The following is a 22,413-nucleotide window of genomic DNA, read 5'->3' on the forward strand; positions in this document are numbered from 1 at the left end:
ACAGACAGGGACTCTGGGCCTCACTGCGCTCTTGTCTTCCTTCCCTCCCTCCCAGGATTGGACCAGGGAGGAGACGCCTGTGTCCATGAGATCCCTTTCCGTTTTGACCTAATGGGACTGTTGCCTCAGTGCCAGCAGCTCCAGATGTTCTTCCTTCTGCTTTCCAGAGGTGGGTGAACCTTGTACCTAGAGGCCATCCAGCCAGGGAGTATTAGAGCACAGAGACAGATGAGTCTGCGAACGAGCAGAAGAGTGCTGGGGCAGGAGGAGGCTGAGAGGCTGCAGGAGGGGCCGGGCTGGTGGGGGCTGAGCTGGGGGCGCTGGGCAGCAGGAGGCCCTTGGTGCTGAGTGGAGTGTGTGTCGGCCAGAGCCAGAGGGCGTCCCTCTCGCCGAGGGGCCCTGTCCCGCCAACGACATGGTGCTGTGCCTGCTGCACAGCTGCCTGGGGCAGGAGCTGAGTGACCGGGAGATCCCGCTGCCCGCCGCCGACCAGGCTGCCTTCCTGCATGAGGTGCTGCGGCGGACCTGCCACAGTCCGGGTGAGCCGCCACCTCATTCCTGGTAGCAGACTCTGGCCCAGCCACTTTCCCCCACCCCACAGGGGGGTTTCTGTCTGGGTTTTGGCCTCCCCCTCCCCTTACCTCAGAGCCCTGCCTCTTGCTAGCCCTGCTCTGTCCCACCCACCTCTACCCCCAATGTAGGTCCAGAGGGGCCACCAGTGGGGGACCGTGGGATCCTTCAGGATCAAGCAAGCAGCAGCGCCCAGGCCACCGGAGTCTCAGCTCTTCCCACCCCGGTCAGCACTGGGGCATCCCCCTGAGCCCTGTGTCATCCCCACATACTCATACCCCAGCTTTCCATCACTGGGGATACGAAGTGCCCTCTCCCCCGCCCCAGCAGGATGCCATCATTCCCCTTGGTCCCCAATCTTGCAAGCTATCCCTGAGGATGGCCTCTCGGGGAAGAGGAAAGGAGCGGGCATCGGATGCTTCCTTATAGATGGCTCTAATTTTGTTTCTCTCTTACAGAGTCTAGGCCCTCCTGAAACTCTCGGGCCTGTCAGCTCTGCCCAGCACCCCCAGTGGCGCTGCTATGCCAGGCTTGTGACCCCCCAGCATGTGTTTCTGACTTTCCTCCCCGCGACCTTCTCAGGTACGAACAACTGACCTCTCTCACTCACCCCTGATCTCCCTGACCGGCCCAGCAGGCAGCTCTGAGTTACGTCTCGCCTTTCCTCTTCAGATGTCCAGCATCTAACTGCCTATGGCCTGGAGGGACCCACTCAAGAGGAGACAAAGCCTAAGTTCGGGGATTGGAGCGGGGCCCCCAGCATGAAAGATCTGGGAGGAACTGGGGTCAGGGCAACAAAGTCCCAGGTCCCCATCCTCAGTGTCACCCCAGCCGGCGGTAAGGCTGCTGACTCTTAAGTCAGATAAGCAGCAGCGGGAATGGGAACAGATAAAGAGCTTAAAGCCCTGCGCCACCTCTTGCCCACAGACAGCGCCCAGAATCCGGAAGAGCTGAGCCCGCCCTTCCGCCGGGACGTACCGGCTTACAGTGGGCGCCAGGCTTCACAGACAGAGGGTGCAGATGGGCCCCGGACCCGGTGTCCTGTCTACATCTATAGCTGTTCCCTGGAAGCGCTGAGGGAGCAGATGGTTGGTGTGCAGCCCCCTCAGGCGCCCCGAGACCTCGTCTTCCGGTGAGCGCCCTCGGTGTTGACCTAGCTCCTCTCCCAACCCCCAGCCAACCGTGGCCCCCAGCCGTGGCTCAGGTACACACTCAGGGGTGCAGGCAGACAGGTGGATGGTCAGGGTCAGGAGCTCAGCTTCGGAGCCGTGTCCTGCCCACTCTGTGCTGGACTTCCTTCTGCACATCCGTTGAACTTGCCGGGCCGTGAATACATTTGGTGGGGACCCGGGGACTGTCCACTGGAAGGTGGGCTCTGGTGAGTCCAAGGTGTCACCGAGGGGAGCTGGCTGAGCCCTCTCTTTCCTCCCGTTGCTAGAACTCAGTTCCTCGACCAGCCTTCCCTCTCGTCAGCCTGGATGGAGCCCAGGCACAAGGAGGCCGCCAACCACTGCGCCTTGCTGCAGGAGCACGCGCAGCAGTGCTACGTCCGTGGTGAGCGTGATGCTGTGGCGGGAGGAGCCCCCTTTGTAGGATTCCAGGCTGGGGGACTGGAGAGGCCTTTGCAGGGCTTGACCCCCGTGGCCCCTTCTGCTTCCACCAGGGCTGTTCCGGAGCTTGCAGCAAGCGCAGAGCGTGACCTCGCAGGACCTGCTGATAGCAGTGGATGCCTGTGAGGAGCTACTACAGGAAGTAGACATCACCCCTTTCCTGCTCGCACTGTGTGGCCACACGCGGGGTTTGCCTCATGCACCCCCTAGCCCTGGTCCTCTCAGCCCTGGGCCCTTCAGCAGCAGCATGGAGGAGGGCCCCGAGCCTCGGGAACGAGCTGTCCTGGCTTCTGAGTCCAGGTTGGGATGGTCCTTAAATGACGTATAAGGGGGCACACAGAAAAAGACCCTGTAAGCAGGGGCCTTAGGCCCCGGGGAGGGGCTGTGCACAGTGGTCCCCAGCCAGGCCTTGTCGCTGGCTTCCCACCCTTGCTGCCCAGGCGTCTTTCTCCCATTTGGTGTGGGTCGCAGTCTCCCTCTCCCACTCTGCTGGTTCTCCCGGCTCTCCTGTTCTGATGTGGAGTGTTGAGCTAGGTTAGGGCTGGGGAGTTGTCAGTGACTGTCAGTGAAAGTAGAAGCTTTTGCTGAGGACATTCACGTGATAGTAATAATCCCCCAAACTGAGTTTCATAGATGCAAAAACTGCTGAAGGGAGGGAGACAGGCAGGCAGACAGACGGCTGTGTCTGGTGTCTGCAGTGGCTCAGCGCAGGGGAAACAGGAACGAGGGATGAGCATGTGATGGCACTCAGGTTGGAAGTCCAGCCTGCTTCCCTCTCTAGAGGTCCAGATCCCTCACCTTTCATGCCCCCCAAATGAGTGCATTTTCTTCCTGCCAAACCTTGCATCTCCACCTGGGTCCCTCCTCCACGGTGAATAATCTCTTCCTCCAACCACTGGTCCAAGTCAGAAAACTGGGAGTCAGCTGTACTCATTCCTCTGTTTCACAGAAATGTCCGGCCACTGAGAAATGTGGAGGTTAGCACCAAGAGGGGTGGGTTGATTCTACTGGCCTCTTCCCACCCATGTCGTGTGCTAAGTAAGCACCCTTCCTAGAGGCAAAGACAGACAGGTGTGTGCTGCTCCCACTTGGGAAGCAGGCTCCTCTAGGACTTGATGGTTCCTGACATTCACTGCCCCCCCACCCCACCCTGACCACTCAGCATAGAGACTGAGGACCTCAGCGAGCCTGAGTTTCAGAGCACCCGTGTGCCTGGCCATCCAGACCCTGGCCTGGAGATCTCTCTGACAGACGTCTGCCAGCTCAGAGGAGAGGCACGTGATGCCCTTCATAGCCTCATCCAGGTGAGGGTAGAGAGGGTGGAGTCCTGCCTGTACGGGGGGCAGTGGTCCCTCCTGGGTTGGGATGCGTAGGTGTCTTTTCTAGGGTCGGGGCAGTGTTCTGCCAAACAGTGACTGACATCGTAGCTGCCTTCTAACCCCCAAACAGGAGAAGTTCCTGGAGATCATCAGTCTCCACTTCCGCACAGTGCCCTCCAATCCCCACTACTTCTTCTATTGCCCTCCATCCAGCAGGCGTGAGGTGAGTGGCTTTCTCCCTTACCTCCCTCCTGCCTCCAACCTGTAGTCCCAGAGGCCCCACTTGACCCACCCAGATCTGCTTGACTCTTAGTCCCTGAGGCCCTGCCTTGGGTCATACTGTCTCTTTCTTTTGCCCAGGATGAGGGCCCCCGGGACACAGTAGACAGAAAAGTCAGTGACTTGGAGTTTTCAGAGGCTGAGCTCATGGGGGAAGAAGGTATGGAGGCAGGTGGGTAGAGGTGGGGAAGATTGCTTCAAGCCAGGATGCGGGGGCCTCTGCTGCAAACCTCTCCTGCTGAGCACACGACGTATCTCTAGGAGACACGTCTGCCTGCTGTGTGGTGACTGAGAGTGACCCAGAGCTGGAGGTGGAATACCGCGAGAGCCGTGAACCAGACCTGGGGCCTGCTGGGCTGGACTCCGCCTCGCTGTCAGACGCAGACACTGTGAACCCCGATGAGGACTCCTTCAGTATCCTGGGGGGCGACTCACCCACGGGGCCCGAGAGCCTGGCGCATGACCTGCCCCCACTCTTCCTGCATCTCACGTGCTCCGTGCGGCTGCATGGCCAGCACAGCTCGGTACCCGTGTGCAGCCTGCCCACATGCCTAGGTGAGTTTGGAGGTGCCTAGGGGAGGGCCACTGGTCCTATACAGCCTGTCTGCCTGTCTTGGGGTGGGGGAGAGCCCACAGGTATAACTCTTTAGCCCTGGAGACTTGGAATCTGTTCATCCCAGGGCTCCTGCAATCCCTAACTTCCTCCCTCTCCCAGGCCAGGTGCTTTCTAGTCTGGAAGGCCCCCCCATTGGAGGCCGAGTTCCTCTGCGGGACCTCAGTGTCACTCTGGACGTCTTTGTGCTGACCTTGCCCCTGGAAGTGGAGCTCCCTCCGACCTCAGATCCTCAGCACCACCGGTGTGGCAGCAAGTTTGGTGGGGGGATCTGGGGTCTTGTTGGAGTAGGAGGACCATTAAGGAATCTAGGGGAACATGGCAACCAAGGGTACCTTAAGGACTCAAAGAAAGGAGTGCTGAGGAGGCCCTGGGAGGATAATAGTGACTGACCGTTGACTTTTGCTTCTATCCTGTTCAGGTCAGCATCTGAGAGCAGTGCGTCCTTCCCACGATCGCCGGGGCAACCATCCGATGATGGCCTGGGGCCCCCACTGCCACCTCCAGGAGAAGACAGGTAATTCCTCACCTCCCTCTCTGAGTTCCCTGCTCCCCATTGATTTTGTTTCCTAGAAGCCAGTATCTAAACCTTTCTTCCAATTAGGCACCCAGGACTATCTAATTTGGCCACACCCCACAGACTGGCTATTGAGACCACCATGAGTGAGGTGAGGGCCTTCCCTCCCCCAACCTCAGTGACAGCCCCTCAACCCTTTTCCATCAGATGGTGAGGTAAGGCACCCCCTTTATTCCGGCATCCAGGTAAGGCCTCTCTCAGTCTGTGAGGCAGAGTATCTTCTAGTATCTTCTAATCTCAGAGTGCCGTGATGCGCCAGTCAGCACGGGAGGCGCCCTTCACCACTTCCTGGATTGCTCTCTGACCGTAGATCCGCTGGTTGCTGGAGGATGAGATGGTGGGGGCACTCCGAAGAGGGGGGCTCCCCCAGAGCCCTGCCCTGCACCGTGCAGCCGCCCACATCCACAGCTCTCCTGGACGCTCCACCTGCCTTCGCCAAACTCTGCCACTGAGTTTTGTGTTCGGGCCAGAGCGTTCCCTCACACAGTTCAAGGAGGTATGCTGCCCTCAGAGCGCTCCCTGGTCGCCTGGGGGCCTGTCTTTCCCTGAACTCCACATACAGAACCGGAAGGCTGTCTCTTGGTTTGAAGTCACCTCCCCAGCCTGTTGTCTGACCTTTACCCCATGCCTGGCAGCCCAGCTCAGTGGGCAGAGACCCAGCTCAGCCTTGCCACTGGGCCTGTTGAACCTTAGGCAGGTCCCTGGACCTTTTCGTAGCCCAGCAATGGGGATGCCAGAGCCCGCTTCCCCCGGTAGTTGTGAGCGTCTGATGAGGAGGCGTGGGGTGCCACGAGTAAGGGGGCTGCTTCTGCCTCATCCCTGCCCTGGCTCCTGCTCCCCAGGAGTTCTGCCGCCTCCGCCTCCCCGGTCATCTTCTTCTTGAGGACCCTGACAGTGGCTTCTTCTTTGTGGCAGTTGGCCAACAGCCAGGTGGGTCCCATGGGGAGCCCCCTTCAGCAGCCTGGGCTTGGCCCAGCCAGGAGGACAGGGCTGAAGGCGTCGAAGGGGAGGTGAGTCTTTCCTGGGCTGACCTGGGAACAGAGAGGGTGGTGATGGAAGTGTAGGGCCTGTACTTCAACCTGACCTCCTGCCCCTCAGGCCCTGACAGCCAGCCCCCAAGCCCCTGGCTCACCAGAGGATTCTGAGGGCCCCATGCTCATCAGTCTGGTCAGCCTTCCCCAGGGAGGTAAGAGAGGACTTGCACTTCCCTGGCCCTGCTTCCATGTTCAGAGGGCATCCTCAGCAGGATTGAGAGAGGCTCCAAGCATTTCCCTTCTCTTCCCAGGGAACCAGCCGGGGCCCAGTCAGGGCCTCAGCCTCATGTCCAGTCAGGGCAGTGTGGACTCAGACCACCTAGGTAAGCTGGGGCGGGGCAGGGAGGACTAAGCTGGTGGGAAGTGGACGCGGGGCTGCACAGTGAAAGGTCTGGGCAGGGCCGTCAGAAGGGAGTAAGCTGGATGGGCCCGTTGAGCTGATACACTTGGGGCTTGGATGAGCCAAGATGGGGTTCAACTTCAGCCCATTTGACACAGGTTACGATGGTGGCAGCAGTGGCTCAGACAGTGAGGGTCCCAATGAGACCCCAGGTGAGAAAGCCCCCTTCACGTTGTGGACCTCACCTGGGCCAGCACCTCCACAGCCTTCACTCACGGGCCTCCCTGGGCCCTGCCTGCCTGACTTCTGGCTCATCGTCCGGGTGCTGCAGGACCGTGTGGAAGTGTATGCACACGTGCGGTAAGGAGAAGCGGGGCCCTGGTCCCACAATACCCCTCTTCGCTGTCGTTAGAAGGCTAGGCTTGGGACTGAGGGTTTGGGTAGGAGTCTGACTAGTGTTCTAAGGTTGGGGGCTCCTGACCACTTCCCACAGATTGTAGCAAAGCACATCACTCTGCTTTCCTAATGGAGTTGAAAAGCTGATGAGGATTTTTGTTCCTAGCCAAGCATTAAGAGCATCTGTAGTTCACAGCAGCTTCAGGAGCTGTAGGTATGTAAAAATAAGGAATAGTAGATGGTATTTAACAAGTACTTGCTAGGTGTCAGACACTGTTCTAAGTTTTTTACATGGATCAGCTCATTTAATCTGTAACAGCCCTATGAAGTATTACTATCCTTGTGGTCTGAATGAAGAAACTCCAACACAGATAAGTTAAATGCTTGCCCAGGGTCCCAGTGAGTAAGCAGCAGCACCAGGATCCACACCTAGGTGTCTGGTTCAGAGCTGCTCTCGTCCCAGTGTTGAGAGAAGGCAGGACCACGATTCTGAGATAGAGGAGCTGAGGGTAAAGAAGGAGGTGAGCTGCATGATGGAAGCGTCAGTGTGGTCCCTACGTGGCAGCTGGTGAGGCAAGCGTGGAGCCCAGGCTTCCAGAACTGCTGTCGAGAATTCCATCTTTCCCAGTTCCCATCGTGTTTACTTCCCCTTGTCCAATCTTCCTTCCTTTTCATGGTTCCTCTTGGCCCCAGCTCCCATGACACCCTCCCCCTGACTCCCTCCCCGCTGCAATTCTGTGTCCGATCCATCCTTCTCAGGACCCTGACTCGGGAGGATGGGGGGCCAGGCACCGAGTGTCGCCACCTGCAGCAGCTCCTGGTGAGGCGAGTTGGGGAGATCTGCAGGGAAGTCAACCAGGTAAGGGGCGGCTGGGGGCAGGGCTCTCCAGGCGTGGGACACAGCCCAGATGAGGAAGGAATTTCCAGGAACTTGACCTCCAGAGGCTGTTGATCCACCTTGGATGTTTTCTTAGATCCTTAGTTACTGGGATGCTGTTACTCCCCAGGCTCCCTGCAAACTGGGGAACTCTCCCTAGCACACCCCCAGAGTGGGTTACTCTCTCGTCCCCTCCCAGTGACCGTGCGATCCGTTGCACTGTGCTACCGTTGGGGACATGATAGTAAACAAGACAGAGGGAAACCCTGACTCTCTGGAGCTTATATCAAGTGGGGGGTATAGACACAGGACAACTGAAACACACAAACTGTTTCCACTACAATTGTGAAGGCTTCTACGGAGGAAAAGCAGAGACTGGTGTGAGAGCATATAACAGGGATCTGACCATCTGCAGTGTCAGGGAAGCTGGGAAGAAGAGCTTTCTAAGCTGAGACCTGAAGGATGGTAAACAGATCCTGGCAAAGAGGAGGGACAGATGATCCTAACTGGGCTTCAGTGCTCACAGCCTGGAGCCCGGTGACTGTCAGATACCATCTCTGAGCTCCCAGTGATTACAGATGCTCTTTTTGACATCCAACCCCCAGTGACAATGGGTGTTCTCTCCAGCCTTTGATCACCCCTCACCACACCACCAGTGTATGGGGGAATATTTCAGTTCCGTGAGACCTTGCTCCTTCTCCCAGCGGCTGCTCCTTCAGGACCTTCATGACAGTCACGTGTGTAACTCTCTTCTGGTGGCCGAGAGCGAAGAAGATCTGTGGCGCAGCGAGACCCCCTTCCACTCCCGTCAGCGGGTACCACTGCCCAGTGATGGTGAGTCCCACCCGGGAGCCTTCCTCACCAGGGAATGTTGCTGCCTTTTCCTTTATGGGAGACTCTGGTGAGAAGCTGAGCACAGAGTCACCATTACTTGGTCATCGGCGCCAGGTAATACAGGGAGGGCAAGGAGGAGAGGACAGAAAAGGATCACCAGGTTTGGCTGTTGTGAGTTCATCAGTGACTTTCGTGAAAGTGCTTTCAGTGGAGAGATGGGAGTAGAAAGCAGAGGAAATGGAAACATGAAAGGATGTTAGGTAAGGGGAGCTGGGGTAACTGCTCTTTCAAGTAGCCTGGCAGTGAAGGGAGAGACAAAGTAGACACGGCAGAAACTAAAGGAAGGTGGGAGGCAAGGCAGGAATCTAAAGTGAGGTAGAGACTGGAGCACGTTTATGTTCCACGGGAAAGAGCCAGCAGAGGGGGAGAGGTTGAAGAATGCAGGAGAGAAGGGACACGGAAGAGGCACCAGCTGTGACCTGTCTTCCTAAGGGCACGCCTCTGCCTGGCCCTGCCTTGTTTTCCGAAATGACCATCTTTCCCCTGTAGGGTAATAGGCAGGGCCGAAGAAAGGGGCCGAGGGATGGTGGACAAGTAGGCCAGCTCACAGGGGAGAAAACCAGAGGGGAGGAGCCCGAGGGTCGGTAGAAGGGTTTGCCTTCTGATCGGCTATCCCTGCAGATAGGCAGGCACAGGACCCTTGGGGTTCCTGAGATTTCTGGTCGTGGTTAGGAAACATGATACTCTGCTCAGGGTGGTAGTTGAAGTCTCCACACTCCTGCTCCCTTCTCTTACCCCTCATGACCTCTCACCCCAGCTCATGGAGGAAAGCCAGGCCCTGCCGCTCCTTTGCTGTCCTCCCTCTGTTCTGAAGTAAGTCAGCTCACTCCTGACCTTTAACATCCTCAGCAAGTCTGTAGACGAAGGTCCCTAACAGCTCCGGGAGAGTGCATCTCTCAGCACGTCCTGGGATGTATTCCCTATCAAAGCAGAATCCCCGTAATTGATCCACCTCCCAGGGTTTTGAAGGCATCTTCTGCAAGTCGAGTGTGAATTAGGACAGCCAAGCACTTTTACTTCACAATAGCTCCCAGCAGCCCCGGATGTAAGATCAGTGGGAACCCAGACCCAGCCCTTCCTCATTTTAGTCTCTCCGTATGGTTTCCCTGAAACCCTTAGCAGCCAGCATTCCATTCCAGACTGCAGCCTCTGGGACATCCTGTATACTGCTCACATCTGACAGCAGCTTCTGTGGGAAACCAAATTGCCACCTTGACCTACTGAAAGGTTACTTATCAACCTGGAAACCTAAAAAGGGTGGATGAAGGCCATGGGCTCTTGCATAGAGCCACACTGCCCTTTGGGTTCTCTGGGATAGCTGTCCTCCAAAGTGCAGGACGTAGTTTCCACCACTCTGCCGCAGGTGTGTGTCAGCAGTCATGCCCTTTCTGTTTTAATGGCGTTACTGTTGCAACTTCCAGTGCGTACACATGTGGGGTACGTGTTATGTATTATGTTTTGACAGGCTCAGAGTGTCTTGGCATCATCTTCAGGATTTTCTCATGCTTTGCCTTTCCTGACACTTCTTCTTAGATCCTTCTCCACATCTCCCTGAGATAGTTCTGAAAATCTTGGTGCTGTGACTTGTCTTCCTAAAAGCATGGTCGTATCTTATTACCCAAAATGACCATCTGTCCCGTCTGAGTCAGGGGAGTGGGGGACAGGTAGGCCAGTTCACAGGTGAGAGGTTTGTGAGGGCAGAGGGCTGTGTCCCATTTCTGATCCGCTGTCTCCCTCCCCTCAGATTATGCTGCTGACGAGAGCTGTGGACCCCGAGGGTACCTGGCAGCCACCATGCAGTTTGTCCCTGGCCATTTCTCCTGTGACGTTGTGTGGGGAACCGTGATTCGAGTCCACTCACGCCTCAAAATGGGGCCCAGCATGGGGGTCTCTCGGGGTATGTGATGGACATGAGAGGGGCAGGTGGCGTGCAGGGGGGTTGGGGGTGGGACCTGGAGAAGGCAGTTTCCTAAATCCACGTTCCTCCCACAGCCATCCAGGCCCTGCGCTCTGTACTCAATGCCTTCTCCGTGGTAAACCGGAAGAATATGTTTGTTTATCAGGAGCGAGCAACGAAGGCTGTATACTATCTGCGGTATGTGGGCCTGGGAAGGTGGGCTACAGCATGGGTCGGGGATGGTACAGGAGGAGATATGTCTAAAGCCCTTGCCGCTCTTTCCCAGACTCCTGGAGACGTCCTGCAGTGAGCGGCCCTGGGACAGCGACACCCTGCCCCCGTCCCTAGCGCTGTCCCGAAGCCAGGAGCCCATCTACTCTGAGGAAGCCTCGGCACGTATTCCCCCACTCCCTGATACACCCGTGTTCCCTCATACTTTGCTCCCTGGAGCCGAGCCCTGACCAGAGTTTCCCTGCAGGGTCCTCGTTCTCCCCTGGACATGGCGTCCAGCCGTGGTTCAGATGCTGCGCGTCCTGTGGGCCAAGTGGACAGACATATCCAGCTGCTGGTGCATGGTGTAGGGCAGGCAGGTGAGGGCCGCCAGGAGGGGAGGGGAGTGACTAGATGAGGTTCCAGAGTCCTCTGGGACTTCTCTTCTTACACCAGCTCATGCTGTGCTCTGGGCTTCCCTCGAGCAGGAGCGGCCTGGGAAAGGACAGGCTCCTGGGATGTTTAGGGGTAGGACCTGCGCTGACTGAAGTACATCGTGGGAAAGAGGTGCCGTAAAAGTTGACACCCAGGTTTCTAATCAGGGTGATTGTGTGGATAGACGCTAGTCCCACTTGCTAGATACTGGGGCAGGTTTGGGGTGAAGGTGATGGGTTTAGTTTGTAATGTGTTGAGCCTGAAGTATCCACTAAGCAACTGGCTCATTTAATTTATTTACAGCTCAGTAAAGGTGTACTGGTCTTGGACTAAGACCATTATATATGACGTAGATGCTATTATTATTCCCATTGTATTGAGGGGGGCACTGAGGCTTTGAGAGGTAAGACTCACTTGTCCACCGTCACAGGACAAGTAGCTTGGCAGCACCAGAACCTAGTGCTGGCTGCCTCTGGTGTGTGGGAGCCTGTTTGAGCCTGGGGCTCAGGGCTGGGATGGGGGTAGCCGGATCCTCCGCCAGTGCCTCCACCCTCCCACCGCGGCTGTGTCCAGGTCCTGAGATCACAGACGAGCTCGTGCGGGTTCTGCGTCGGCGCCTGGACGAGGCCACGCTGGACGTGATCACAGTCATGCTCGTTCGGAACTGCAAGCTGACGCCCGCTGACGTGGAGGTCAGCTCCCTCCAAGGCTTCCTACGCGGCTCCACCGCAGCTGCAGGGACGGTCTCGGCCAGAACCTCTTCCTTCAGCTCTGACTCCCCTTCCTTGCCTCTCTCTGCAGTTCATCCAGCCACCTGGAAGTCTGCCCTCGGAGGTGTTGCATCTGGCACTGCCGCCCTCCTGCAGGCTCTGGCTTCCTGCCCTGGCCTGGTACCTGCGGCAGAACCTGCTCATCTTCCTGCACTCCCCCAAGTACACGGACAGCAACAGCCGGAACCACTTCCAGGTGAGACTGCACCCAGGCTCCCCCTCCCCACACACACCCCCTTTTACCTTTGCCCATGGACCTGTGTACACCCATGCCCACCCCCGGCCTCTATTATCGACCTGTCTTCCTGTGCTTCTACATGCACCTGTCCCCCACTTCCCCTTGTGGACACCTGTTCCCTGATGGCGTTTGTCCAGTTGCCTGGTCTTAGTGCCCGGTGGCTGTTCTCTTCCCAGCATCCACTCCCACCACAGGGTGGCCTCCCCGACTTGGACATCTACTTGTACAACAAGCCTGGAGGACAGGGCACTGGGGGCAAAGGTATAGTGCAGGGCCCAGGCCCGTGGCACCACCAGGTGTGGGAAAGCCCGTTCCTGTCCTGTGACTGAGAGGACCTTTCCCAGCCTGGCAGCTGAGGGGCATTGGGTGGGGAGGGGCAGGGCCTGGAAGTCCCAGACCTGAGCTTTCCTGTGGATTTCTACTCAGGGGTCGCCTGCATCACTCTGGCTTTTGTGGATGAGGAGGGAGCCCCCATCTCACTGGCATCATGGCCACCCTCTTCTCCGGGGCCCCCAGACCCACTACAGGAGGAGGAATTTGAGCAGCTGACTCAAGTCACTCGCTGCCCAGTCATGTCAGATGATTCTTCAGGTGGGGTAGCTTGGTCAGAGGAGGGGGTGTTCATTTAATGCTGTGGAAACCAGGGACACACTCAAGTGCCCCCATTCTCTCCTCCAGCTCTGAACAGGGCCCCACGGCTTCGACTGGATGTGTGGGAAAAGGGGAACATCAGTATCGTGCAGCTGGAGGAGAAGCTCCGAGCAGCATCTCGGCAGGCCCTGGCTGATGCCATCATGGAGCTCCGGCTGCTGCCAGCCTCACTGTGTACAGAGGACACGTCCCCAGGTATGTGGGGCATGGAGAACCTCACAGGTCCAGGGAGACAGTGTTCCAAGTCAGGGTGCAAAGGTGAGAGTCTGGGGAGACACCGCAGAGGCCCCATCTGAAATACACACTCAGAATTGTCTGTTACCTTCCTCACAATGCTTTGGTAGAAATGTATGCACACAGTTGGTCACTCGCTTAGAGAGGGGTATGTGGTCAGGAACTCCCTTCACACAAACACACAAAGCCAGGCACCATCAGTTGTATATACTGCCGTTCAGGACCAGGTAGAGTGAGTGGCACGTCACTCCCTTACCAGTCTTGGGGCTAGATTGTCTGAAATGGGGATTGATGGTCAATGACAGGAGTCTGTAACGTCTGGTGCCCACAGGAAGTCTCAAGAGCGGGTCGTTGGAAATCAAGACCCCTGCAGGCCGAGCTAGCACCTTCCCTCCTGGCCCTGGCCCTAGCCCTGGCCCTGGCCCTGGCCCTGGCGAGCCTGTGACTCCGCCCAGCAAAGCTGGCCGGCGTAGCTTCTGGGATATGCTGGTAATGGGAGAGAGGGAGGTGGTGAAGTTGACATCTGCCTTCCTGTCTGCCTCCTGTTTCCCCCTACACTCCCCTAGGCCCTGCCCCAGGTCTCCTATTGTGTAAAACTACTGTCCCTTGGATAGGAGTGTGCAGAACATGGCAAGTTCTCACCGATACAGAGAGCGCCTCAGCTTGTTAAGTGCTTTCACTTCCACTTTTCTTGTCGGATCCCCACAGCCTGCACGACTTCAGCAGGCCTTTTACCATTGAGGCAGCTGAGGCTCTGGAAAGTTGAGTAGCCTGCCCAAGGCTGCTTGGTCAGCCTCCAGGGCTTGATCCCGGGCCTCCAAATCCTCCAGGCTCTCGTTACTGTTCCACGATGCCTCCATCCTCCATCCCGATCCCTTCCCTGTGGCCCCTCCTCATTCACTGCATTGTCCCCAGAGTAAAACAGAATGTGGGGACTTGGGTTCCCCCAAAACAACCGATGACATTGTCCTGGATCGGCCAGAAGATACTCGGGGCCGGAGGCGTCACAAAACGGAGAGTGTTCGGACTCCCGGTGGGACTGAGCGGGCAGCAGGCCCAGAGTCTGGAGCCCAGAGACAAAGGTGTGTGTGTGTGTTGTCATGAGAGGTGTGGTGTGAAGTCACAGGGAGTGTTGGGTGATGAAAACACACCCGTCTTGTGTGTGGGTGTGAGGCTCTTACTCCTGCTGTGTCTTCAGACGAAGGACTACACAGCTGGAGGAGGGTGAGGCGGGCTCCCTGCAGCCTGTGTTTGCTCGTGTCGCTCAGCGCTGGATGGAGTTCATGTTTGAGATGGGTGAGACCCCAGCCCCCTCTCCCACCCTCAAGCCCCTGGCTCAGTCCCCATCCCGCGGCCCCACTGTGACTTTTGTGTCCTGGATCCAGGATGTGCCTCGGTGTCCAGGAGCTCCACCCACATGGTGTCCCGGTTCCTCCTCTCATCTGTCCTGTCTGAGTTCACCTCTCTGGTCACCTCAATGGCTGGAGACACCAGTGTCCGCATCTTTGAGCAGCATTTGTGAGTTTGGGGTCTCAGGGAGGCTGAGGTGGAGAAGGTGGGGGCCTGGCCCAGAAGGAGATAACCAGGGAACGGGCCCATGGATGGTCTGCTTTCTGTCCGTCCCTCCCTCCCACTAGGGCTTCTGAGTCAGAGACCTTCAGTCCGTGTTCCCTTGGACAGCTGGGCCCCACTCCACGCCCGGCAGCTGAGCGGCACGTACTGCTTCTGGGAAGGAACTTCTCACAGTGGAGGAGACCCATCCAGCAGGGTGAGGCCACGGCCTGGGGGAGGGTGGGCTCAAAGTGACTGACCCTGGAGCCTCTGACCCTGTGGGGGGCAGGGTGGGATCAAAGGGCATCAGCCCCCAGACCCTCATGGTGCCCCTCTCTGACTCCGCAGCTGCCAAAGCCGTTCAGCGCTTCGAGCCAGGAGGCGATGGGAGCTCGGGGCGAAATGCTCCCCGGCAGAGGTTCTTGCTATTGGAGGTCGTGGACAAGAAGGTAGATGTGGGGCCAGGGGCTGGGTGGGAGGAGGGGCTCTGTGATCCAACTGACGCAGAGCCCCGATTTCCAGCTCCAGCTGCTGACTTACAACTGGGCTCCAGACCTGGGGGCGGCCCTGGGCCGGGCGCTGGTTCGCCTGGTGCAGTGGCAGAACGCGCGCGCCCATCTCATCTTCTGCCTCCTCAGCCAGAAGCTTGGGCTCTTCCACCACTACGGCCAGTTGGACTTCCCCGTGCGCGACGAGAAGGTGCCTGCCGCTCGGGCTCCCTCCTCTCCTGAGTGGTCAGCTAAAGGAGTAGCAGTACGGAAATAGGAGAGGGGACAGACTAAGGGCAGAGGCAGTGTGGAGGGAGAGTCTGAGAGAGGAGGCCCCAGGGTGGGAGAGGAGGGCTGAGGGCAAAGGCTACAGACCCGTTGTGAGGCTCCGTCTCTCTCAGGAGCCAAACCCGTTCCTGCTGCCGACCATGGAAGCAGAGACCCTCATCCGGAGTGCACGTCCCCCCCTGAGCCGCGAGCAGGGCCGGCTGAGTGGGTCTTCTCGGGGAGGGGGCCCCCTTCCCCTGGACACGTTCCCCTTCGACGAGGCCCTGAGGGATATCACGGCCGCCCGCCCCAGCTCCTCCCTCGGCCCGGTGCCCAGACCGCCCGATCCCGTCACCTACCACGGACAACAGTTCCTGGAGATCAAGATGGCAGAGCGCAGAGGTAAGGATGTTGGGCCGGGCAGGGGGCAGAGTGATCTGTGGAGTCTGGCAGGGAGAGGGGCGGCTGCTCCTGGGGGCCGCTACTAACGCCTCCAACCCCCAGAGCTGGAGCGCCAGATGAAGATGGAGAATCTGTTTGTAACATGGCAGCAGCGCTCCGCCCCAGCCAGCATGCCCATCAGTGTGAGTGGCCAACCCGCATCCTCTGGGAGCCTCCCGTGACCCTGCCCTGGCCCCGCCCCAGTGCTCACTGCCCATTTCCCTAGGCCGGGGAGCTGGAGACCCTGAAACAGTCGTCCCGCCTGGTGCATTACTGTGCGACGGCCCTGCTCTTCGACCCCGCAGCCTGGCTGCATGGGCCCCCAGAGACCTCTGGGCCCCTGGAGGGGCAGGTGAGGCTCTAGGCTCTGGATTTCTCCTGTGGGACCTCCCTTTACCCCAAAGGGACCTCCGTTCCTGCACCTCCGGTAGGGTGGTTGATGGTGGGCAGAGCCTCCCTTAACCTCCTCTTCCACAGCGGCGCCATCGCCCTGAGTCAGGGTCTGGGAGCCGAGAGCCCCCCATCAGCTGTGACTCCTCGGATGGGCCTCCGCCGGGCGCGCGGGAGGAGCCTTGGCTGAAGGAGCTGAGCCTGGCTTTCCTGCAGCAGTACGTGCAGTATCTGCAGAGCATGGGCTTTGTGCTGGTGCCGCTGCGGCCCCCCTCGCCTGCCCGCAGGTGAGCCCGTCTCCTCTCCCCGCCCTCCTCTCCTCCTCTACAGCAGGTGAGGCCCCACATGCCCTTTCTCTTGGGTCCTGTTTGGCTCATTTGGGCCTTGCGTGCATTCATCTCACCAGGCCCGCACATGTACATGAGGATCTGGGACACGTATGTGCAGCCCTCACACACATTCTGTAAGCCTCACACATCTCGTGGAACTCACAGCCACGTTCATACACAAACTGCATACGTTCTCACAGAGCTGCTGCCCACGTGCGTCTTCTGTGCTTACACGCTCATGTCCGTCCACACACACCAGTGCTGTACCTGCTTCTAAGCTCTGGGACCTGGGTCTTCATGATTGCTGTCCTGATCACGCTCTGACCTCTCCTGAGATTCGCATGGTTCCTGGCCCAGGAAGTCCCTTTCTCACCATGTTTGCTTTGTTTTTTTTTTTTCCCCTCACCGAGGACCCCTGCAATGGGCCTACTCGCATCACTGTCTTCTTGCCTGTTCTTGGTCGTGTTCACTCACTGGCCAGTAGTGAGAGGTCTGAGTCCTGGGAAATAGTAGACAGCTCCTCTGGTAACACCTTCCATCTCCCCAGACTGCAGAGAAAACTCTCAGCCGCCTTTCCCCTCCTGTGTCGAGTCTCAGATTCCCATTTCTGTGACCTGTGCCTTATGCTCCTCTTAACATCTGAGCTTCCGGATTCTGTGTTCCCAGCCCCTTCCCAGTGGCTACATGGGAAAATGTTATACAGTTGTTTTCATCTATCCAGATGTGTGAATTTGTTTTCTCCCTCCTTTCTTGTTTTCAGTTTGATATCTTTTCAAACTAGTAAATGTAAGTTGTACTTCCTTATTCAAGATGCCCACTTGACCCAGAAAGCCAGTTCCAACTCCTCAGTGTTTTTATAACCTCTCAGGCCTCCCTCTCTTTTCCAGGCCTTAGGAAGAGAGGACAGGCCTGTGCCCCTGGGACATTGCATCTCTGCCCCTTTCATTTCTCAGTGACAGAGTCTGCATCCTTCCCATTCAGTTATGTTCTTCCCAGAAATCAGAATTCCCTTTTAAAACCAGACATTAGGATTAAAAATATGTTTCTAAAGGAAAATTTAAAGTTAGTACTTTCTTTCTCTCCAGTCTCTAACCATCACCAATCACTAGTTAGGTCTGGTCCCTATTTCCTTGAGGATTGAGTGGGACATTTCTTCTCACCAGAGGCTTTGAACCCCCAGCAAGAGTCCCAGTGGTTTGTAGCTCCTGAGTATGAGTGGGTCCCACTGGCCCTTTCTATTTTGTCCTCATTCACAGTACTTCTCTTTTCCCTTTGCCTCTGAGTTGAGAAATGAAGAAGAGTAGGCCTGTGGAGGGCTGAAAATGCCCTTCCCGGGTCAAAAGAGAACCCCTTTTCCCTCTCAGAGGAATGTACCTTACCAGGGCATCAAGCATCTCCTTGAGCTTTCCCCATGAAATCTTTATTTATTTATTTATTTACTTATTGGCTGCATCAGGTCTTCATTGCAGCACGTGGGATCTTTCATTGCAGTGTGCCGGCTCTTCATTGTGGCACATGGGCTTCTCCCTAGTTGTGGCGTGCAGGCTCCAGGGGGCGTGGGCTCTATAGTTTACAGCACAGAGGCTCTCTAGTTGAGATGCACAGGCTCAGTAATTGTGGCATGGGCTTAGTTGCCCCAAGGCATGTGGAATCTTAGTTCCCTAAACCAGGGATGGAACCCACGTCCCCTGCACTGTAGGACGGATTCTTTACCACGGGACCACCAGGGAAGTGCCTTCCCATGAAATCTCAGACAAACATCACCCTCTCCCCTCCCACCCTTGCCTGCTGCCCGCAGTAAACACATATCTCCATCTGCTCATAGGGGTCTCCCCACAGTCACAGTAGCCTTCGCGGCCCTACCCTCCTCCTCTCACTGGAAGAGAGGGGCCTGGTGTCCACCTCCCCTTAGAGTGGCAGCTGCTGTGAAGAGAGCCCTGCCCCACAGTCTAGCCCTGGACTCATCTCAGCCTTGCCACTCACCTACCGTGGGACCCCAAGCGGGTCCTTCCCTTCTCTGGGCCTGTCTCCACTCCTGCAAAATGATGACATGTGAAATGGGTTCTGGGTCCAATAGCCATAACCCTTCACCCCACCGGCCCACCTCACCCCCACATCCCTCTTCCTTTTCTGCAGCACCAGCCGGCTGCGGGCCATGGCTATCCTTGGAACGGAAGGTCGGAGCTCCTTCTCCTGCCCAAAAACCAAGACTGAAGGGAGCCCCAAGGTAACACGTTGTCATGTTGCTTCCCCGACAGTGAAATCAGTGATGCCTCAGACACCAGCATCACTGAACCTGAAATTATTCGCCCAAGGCCTAAATTCAGGGGCCCTGGATGATGACTGAGGTCATTGATCCCAGCCTGACACCATGGAAGTCACTGACCCAGGGGACTTTTTCCCCGACAGTCTGAGGCTGGTGAGCCCCCTACCCTTGCCCCTGAACCACAGTCTTTTTGCTTTCTGCAGAGCACTGGCTCTCCAGTCACCACGTACCACCTGCAGCGGGCACTGCCCGGGGGCATCATCCTCATGGAGCTGGCTTTCCAGGTGAGCAGGAGGAACACTGCGTGGGGAGAGCCATGCCCACCTGGCTCTTGTCCTTTTGACCTCATCTTTGTCCTCTCTCCAGGGCTGTTACTTCTGTGTCAAACAGTTTGCCTTGGAATGCTCCCGAATCCCCATGGGGCAGGCTGTCAACTCTCAGGTATGTGGTGGGGACAGGGGCCTCGGGGTCCCAGGCGTAGTCAGTGCAGCCCTGATCACCAGTGATGATCTGGTGCTGCGGGCAGCTTGGTCATTCCGGGCGCGTGACTGGCCCCAGGCATCGGTCTCACTCTGTGGTAGTCCAGAGCTGTATTCAGCCATGGCACCCGGGGCAGAAGGCAGTGTAGCACAGTGGCTGGTCTGGCCCTGTGGTCATCCTAGCACTGACCATAGATGGTTAGACGGTGAGGACATTGGAGCAGGGTGGATAATCTGACACATGGCGGGGCCGGCGCCATGGGCAGTCCTGGCCTAACCTAGAGCTGGGGACAGCCCGGCACTGTCCACAGACACTAACACTAGAATGTGGACTAGAGTCCCCGCCCACACAGCAGTCCCCCACACTTAGTTGTTATTTCTGTCCCTGTCTCACTGCCTGAGGGCGGGGCCCCTGCCCCCAATGACCGCTCAGGACAAATGAGTCAGGACCGAGTGTGGTCAGGGACCTGAAGCCCTCACGCCTTGAGCGAGTTCAGCCCCTTCAGGTTGTTAGGCTTGTCGTAGGAGGGCCTCTGCCTTCCTTGTGCCTCACGTTGAGTTTCTGAGAGATCAGGGTCTGACTGTGTGCAGTCTTTCACCCTCCAGTACAGACAGGACAAACTCTTCCCACATCTGGACAGCTCAGATCCAGCCCATAGGTGGCTGCCTTTGACTTGGGTGTGGATGCCTGGTCTAGTCATCACAGGGTAGTGAGATCCAGCGAAGCCTGGTGACTTTAGTGCAGAAACCTGCCTGGGCCAGGGCACAGAAGGGCGATTGGACGGGCAGGTACTCTTTCACACTTTGCTTTAGTACTGGCGGGAAGGACCCACCCCATTATTCTCTTGAGCTTCCTGAAGTCCTGGCTCCCCACCTCCTGATCTCCATCCAGTTTGGCTCTCTCTGCCCCTGTGTATCTAATCTCTAACCCTACTTAGATTTCTAAGTTGCTTTATTATTGCTAGTATTTATTAAGTGCTTAGTATACATTCTAGGCAAAAAGGAGAATTTTCTCCTACTATACAAATAAGGAAACTGAGGTTCACGGAGGTTAAGTGATGTGCCCCAGGGCACACAGCTACTTGCTGGCAGTACTGGGCTTGCGGTCTGGGTCTCTGACTCTGATGCTTACCTTTGGTTACTGCTCTAAATTTATGAGCACCTTTCCTTTATCTCCATGGTGGATGAGGAAACTGAAGTGGAGGTTATGACTTACCCAGGGTCATGCAGCTACCCTGACTCCTAGGCAGTTGCTGCTTCTGCAGTCATTGATTTCCTATTAATTTTTATGCCCAGTGCCCCCAAGAGCATGGTCATGTAGATTCTGCCATTCCAGCATCACCTATCCAGCTATTGACACATGCTCAGTAATGCTGATTTCCACCAAGAGAAGCACCAGCTCCGTGTCTCTGCCTTCCTTTCCTCCTCCACCGATGATTCGTTCGTTCGTTCATTCATTCACAGATCAGTTAGAGGAGGCCCACCCTGGACTAGCCTTGCCAGGAGGTCCCAGATGAAGCTTTACAAATGAGTGGGAGTTAGCCAGCTTTGGGGATCAGGGGAGCAGCATTCAGGCAAAGAGAACGGCAGATACAAAAGTGTGGAGAAAATGTGTGATATACTTGGAAAGAGCGAGTAATCTGATGGGAAGATAAAGCTGGGGAGATGGGAAGTGACCAGGAAAACCCTTCTCATAGTAAGTAATTACACACCTGGCCTACCCTGACCACCGTGTTTAAAACTACACCTGCTTTACTACTTGATTTTCCATAACCATCTACTAACGTTCTATATACTCATTTACTCCATCTAATGTTTGTTATCTTATGTCCCCACTACTAGACTGTAAGCTCCTTGAGGGCATGGTTTTGTATCCCCAGCACCTAGACCAGTACCACGTGGGCATGTTGTAGGCAGTCAAGTGTTTGTTGCATGAGTGAATCTGTGCCAGAGTCAAGTGGACACTGGGATACAGAGTAAAAAGGTTCATTTCTCAAAATAGTCAGTTTCGTGTAAACAGAGAGTTACAACACGGTATAATGTAATGAGGAGGGCTTCTCACAGAAGCGTTTCTGGCAGAGGGGCTCACAGCGACACAGTGAATCTTGAGCTGCCGTTTCCCAGGCAAGAGGAGGGAAGTGATGTGCTGGGCAGCCTGCCACCATTTCCTGACCTGGTCGTCATCCCCCCCACCCCGACCTCCCCAGCTGTCCATGCTGTTCACGGAGGAGTGTGACAAGGTGCGGGACCTGATGCACGTGCACTCATTCAGCTATGACTTCCACCTGCGCCTCGTGCACCAGCACGTGCTGGGCACCCACCTGGTGCTGCGGCACGGCTACCACCTCACCACCTTCCTGCGACACTTTCTGGCCCACCACCCTGATGGGCCACACTTCGGCCGCAATCACATTTACCAAGGTCGGTGCCCAAGGGCAAGCCAGTGAACCTGAAAAAAAACAGGCCACAAGGTGTCTCAAGCCAGGGCCGGTGGGACCACTCCCAGGGGCCAGACCTTGTCTCTGCCTCTCCTGTCCTGTATTGGCAGTCGCCTCCTGTCACCTGGACTCTGTCCCCATGTCTCTGTCTTAAGTTCTTACCAGTTTGTTTTATAGCAAATTTTAGATCCTGTGTCATGTGTGTGTCCTAAGCCACTTTTGTCCCACCTCCAAGTCCCTCAGGAGCTCCCTAAAAAGAATCAGTCTGCCTGTCAATCAGAGCATCAGGGATTCCCATCCTCCGACCCCACCAGATCAGTGCATCTGTCCCAGGCTCAGTGTCTCCTGTAACTCGCCCCTCAGGGACCCTGGAGCTCCCCACTCCACTCATTGCTGCCCACCAGCTGTACAACTACGTGGCCGACCATGCCAGCACCTACCACATGAAGCCACTGCGGATGGCCCGGCCAGGAGGCCCGGAACATAACGAGTACGCCCTGGTGTCAGCGTGGCACAGGTAAGGTGAGGGGATGCATGGAGCTGGAGTCAGGGCCATCCTTGCAGTAGGGGGAACCCATGTTTTCTTGGGCAGAAGGGGCAGGGTTGGCTTCATCAGAACCTCAGGTGTGACATCTCCCCCACCCACATCACACAGCTCTGGCTCCTACCTGGACTCTGAGGGACTTCGTCACCAGGACGACTTCGACGTGTCTCTGCTTGTCTGTCACTGTGCTGCACCCTTCGAGGAGCAAGGAGAGGCTGAGCGGCACGTTCTGCGGTCAGCAGATCCCCACCTTGAACATGCCCGTTGCCCAGCCAC

At 56.9% G+C, this 22,413-nt stretch overlaps 1 protein-coding gene across 11 annotated transcripts in view; it reads left to right on the plus strand.

The window, feature by feature from the left end:
- Nucleotides 1-22,413, plus strand: part of SZT2 (SZT2 subunit of KICSTOR complex) — a 48,475-nt gene that overhangs the window by 22,932 nt on the left and 3,130 nt on the right. For 6 of the 11 annotated variants that reach the window (XR_009049088.1, XM_057707938.1, XM_057707978.1 and 3 more), the window contains 48 exons: nt 56-169; nt 369-539; nt 702-796; nt 1,029-1,152; nt 1,243-1,407; nt 1,498-1,702; nt 2,009-2,124; nt 2,234-2,480; nt 3,343-3,484; nt 3,630-3,722; nt 3,860-3,950; nt 4,040-4,333; nt 4,494-4,635; nt 4,813-4,908; nt 4,996-5,059; nt 5,279-5,464; nt 5,811-5,978; nt 6,067-6,154; nt 6,254-6,325; nt 6,501-6,702; nt 7,498-7,597; nt 8,320-8,449; nt 10,254-10,406; nt 10,502-10,604; nt 10,693-10,798; nt 10,885-10,996; nt 11,625-11,743; nt 11,853-12,017; nt 12,197-12,320; nt 12,486-12,650; nt 12,738-12,905; nt 13,276-13,433; nt 13,860-14,026; nt 14,143-14,240; nt 14,330-14,462; nt 14,582-14,712; nt 14,844-14,944; nt 15,018-15,194; nt 15,385-15,652; nt 15,755-15,834; nt 15,918-16,043; nt 16,169-16,368; nt 18,547-18,637; nt 18,880-18,960; nt 19,043-19,117; nt 21,363-21,576; nt 21,957-22,110; nt 22,249-22,371. Coding sequence is in view for 10 of the 11 variants with exons in the window: in XM_057707938.1 (XP_057563921.1) it covers nt 56-169; nt 369-539; nt 702-796; nt 1,029-1,152; nt 1,243-1,407; nt 1,498-1,702; nt 2,009-2,124; nt 2,234-2,480; nt 3,343-3,484; nt 3,630-3,722; nt 3,860-3,950; nt 4,040-4,333; nt 4,494-4,635; nt 4,813-4,908; nt 4,996-5,059; nt 5,279-5,464; nt 5,811-5,978; nt 6,067-6,154; nt 6,254-6,325; nt 6,501-6,702; nt 7,498-7,597; nt 8,320-8,449; nt 10,254-10,406; nt 10,502-10,604; nt 10,693-10,798; nt 10,885-10,996; nt 11,625-11,743; nt 11,853-12,017; nt 12,197-12,320; nt 12,486-12,650; nt 12,738-12,905; nt 13,276-13,433; nt 13,860-14,026; nt 14,143-14,240; nt 14,330-14,462; nt 14,582-14,712; nt 14,844-14,944; nt 15,018-15,194; nt 15,385-15,652; nt 15,755-15,834; nt 15,918-16,043; nt 16,169-16,368; nt 18,547-18,637; nt 18,880-18,960; nt 19,043-19,117; nt 21,363-21,576; nt 21,957-22,110; nt 22,249-22,371 (6,697 nt within the window). In the remaining variant the exon portion in view is untranslated. Of the gene's footprint in view, nt 1-55; nt 170-368; nt 540-701; nt 797-1,028; nt 1,153-1,242; nt 1,408-1,497; nt 1,703-2,008; nt 2,125-2,233; nt 2,481-3,342; nt 3,485-3,629; nt 3,723-3,859; nt 3,951-4,039; nt 4,334-4,493; nt 4,636-4,812; nt 4,909-4,995; nt 5,060-5,278; nt 5,465-5,810; nt 5,979-6,066; nt 6,155-6,253; nt 6,326-6,500; nt 6,703-7,497; nt 7,598-8,319; nt 8,450-10,253; nt 10,407-10,501; nt 10,605-10,692; nt 10,799-10,884; nt 10,997-11,624; nt 11,744-11,852; nt 12,018-12,196; nt 12,321-12,485; nt 12,651-12,737; nt 12,906-13,275; nt 13,434-13,859; nt 14,027-14,142; nt 14,241-14,329; nt 14,463-14,581; nt 14,713-14,843; nt 14,945-15,017; nt 15,195-15,384; nt 15,653-15,754; nt 15,835-15,917; nt 16,044-16,168; nt 16,369-18,546; nt 18,638-18,879; nt 18,961-19,042; nt 19,118-21,234; nt 21,577-21,956; nt 22,111-22,248; nt 22,372-22,413 lie in introns of those variants that run through there. The other 5 variants (XM_057707960.1, XM_057707947.1, XM_057707968.1 and 2 more) reach the window with 5 other exon arrangements.

This window comes from Hippopotamus amphibius, chromosome 1 (genome assembly GCF_030028045.1).
Source record: "Hippopotamus amphibius kiboko isolate mHipAmp2 chromosome 1, mHipAmp2.hap2, whole genome shotgun sequence".
NCBI lineage: Eukaryota > Metazoa > Chordata > Mammalia > Artiodactyla > Hippopotamidae > Hippopotamus > Hippopotamus amphibius.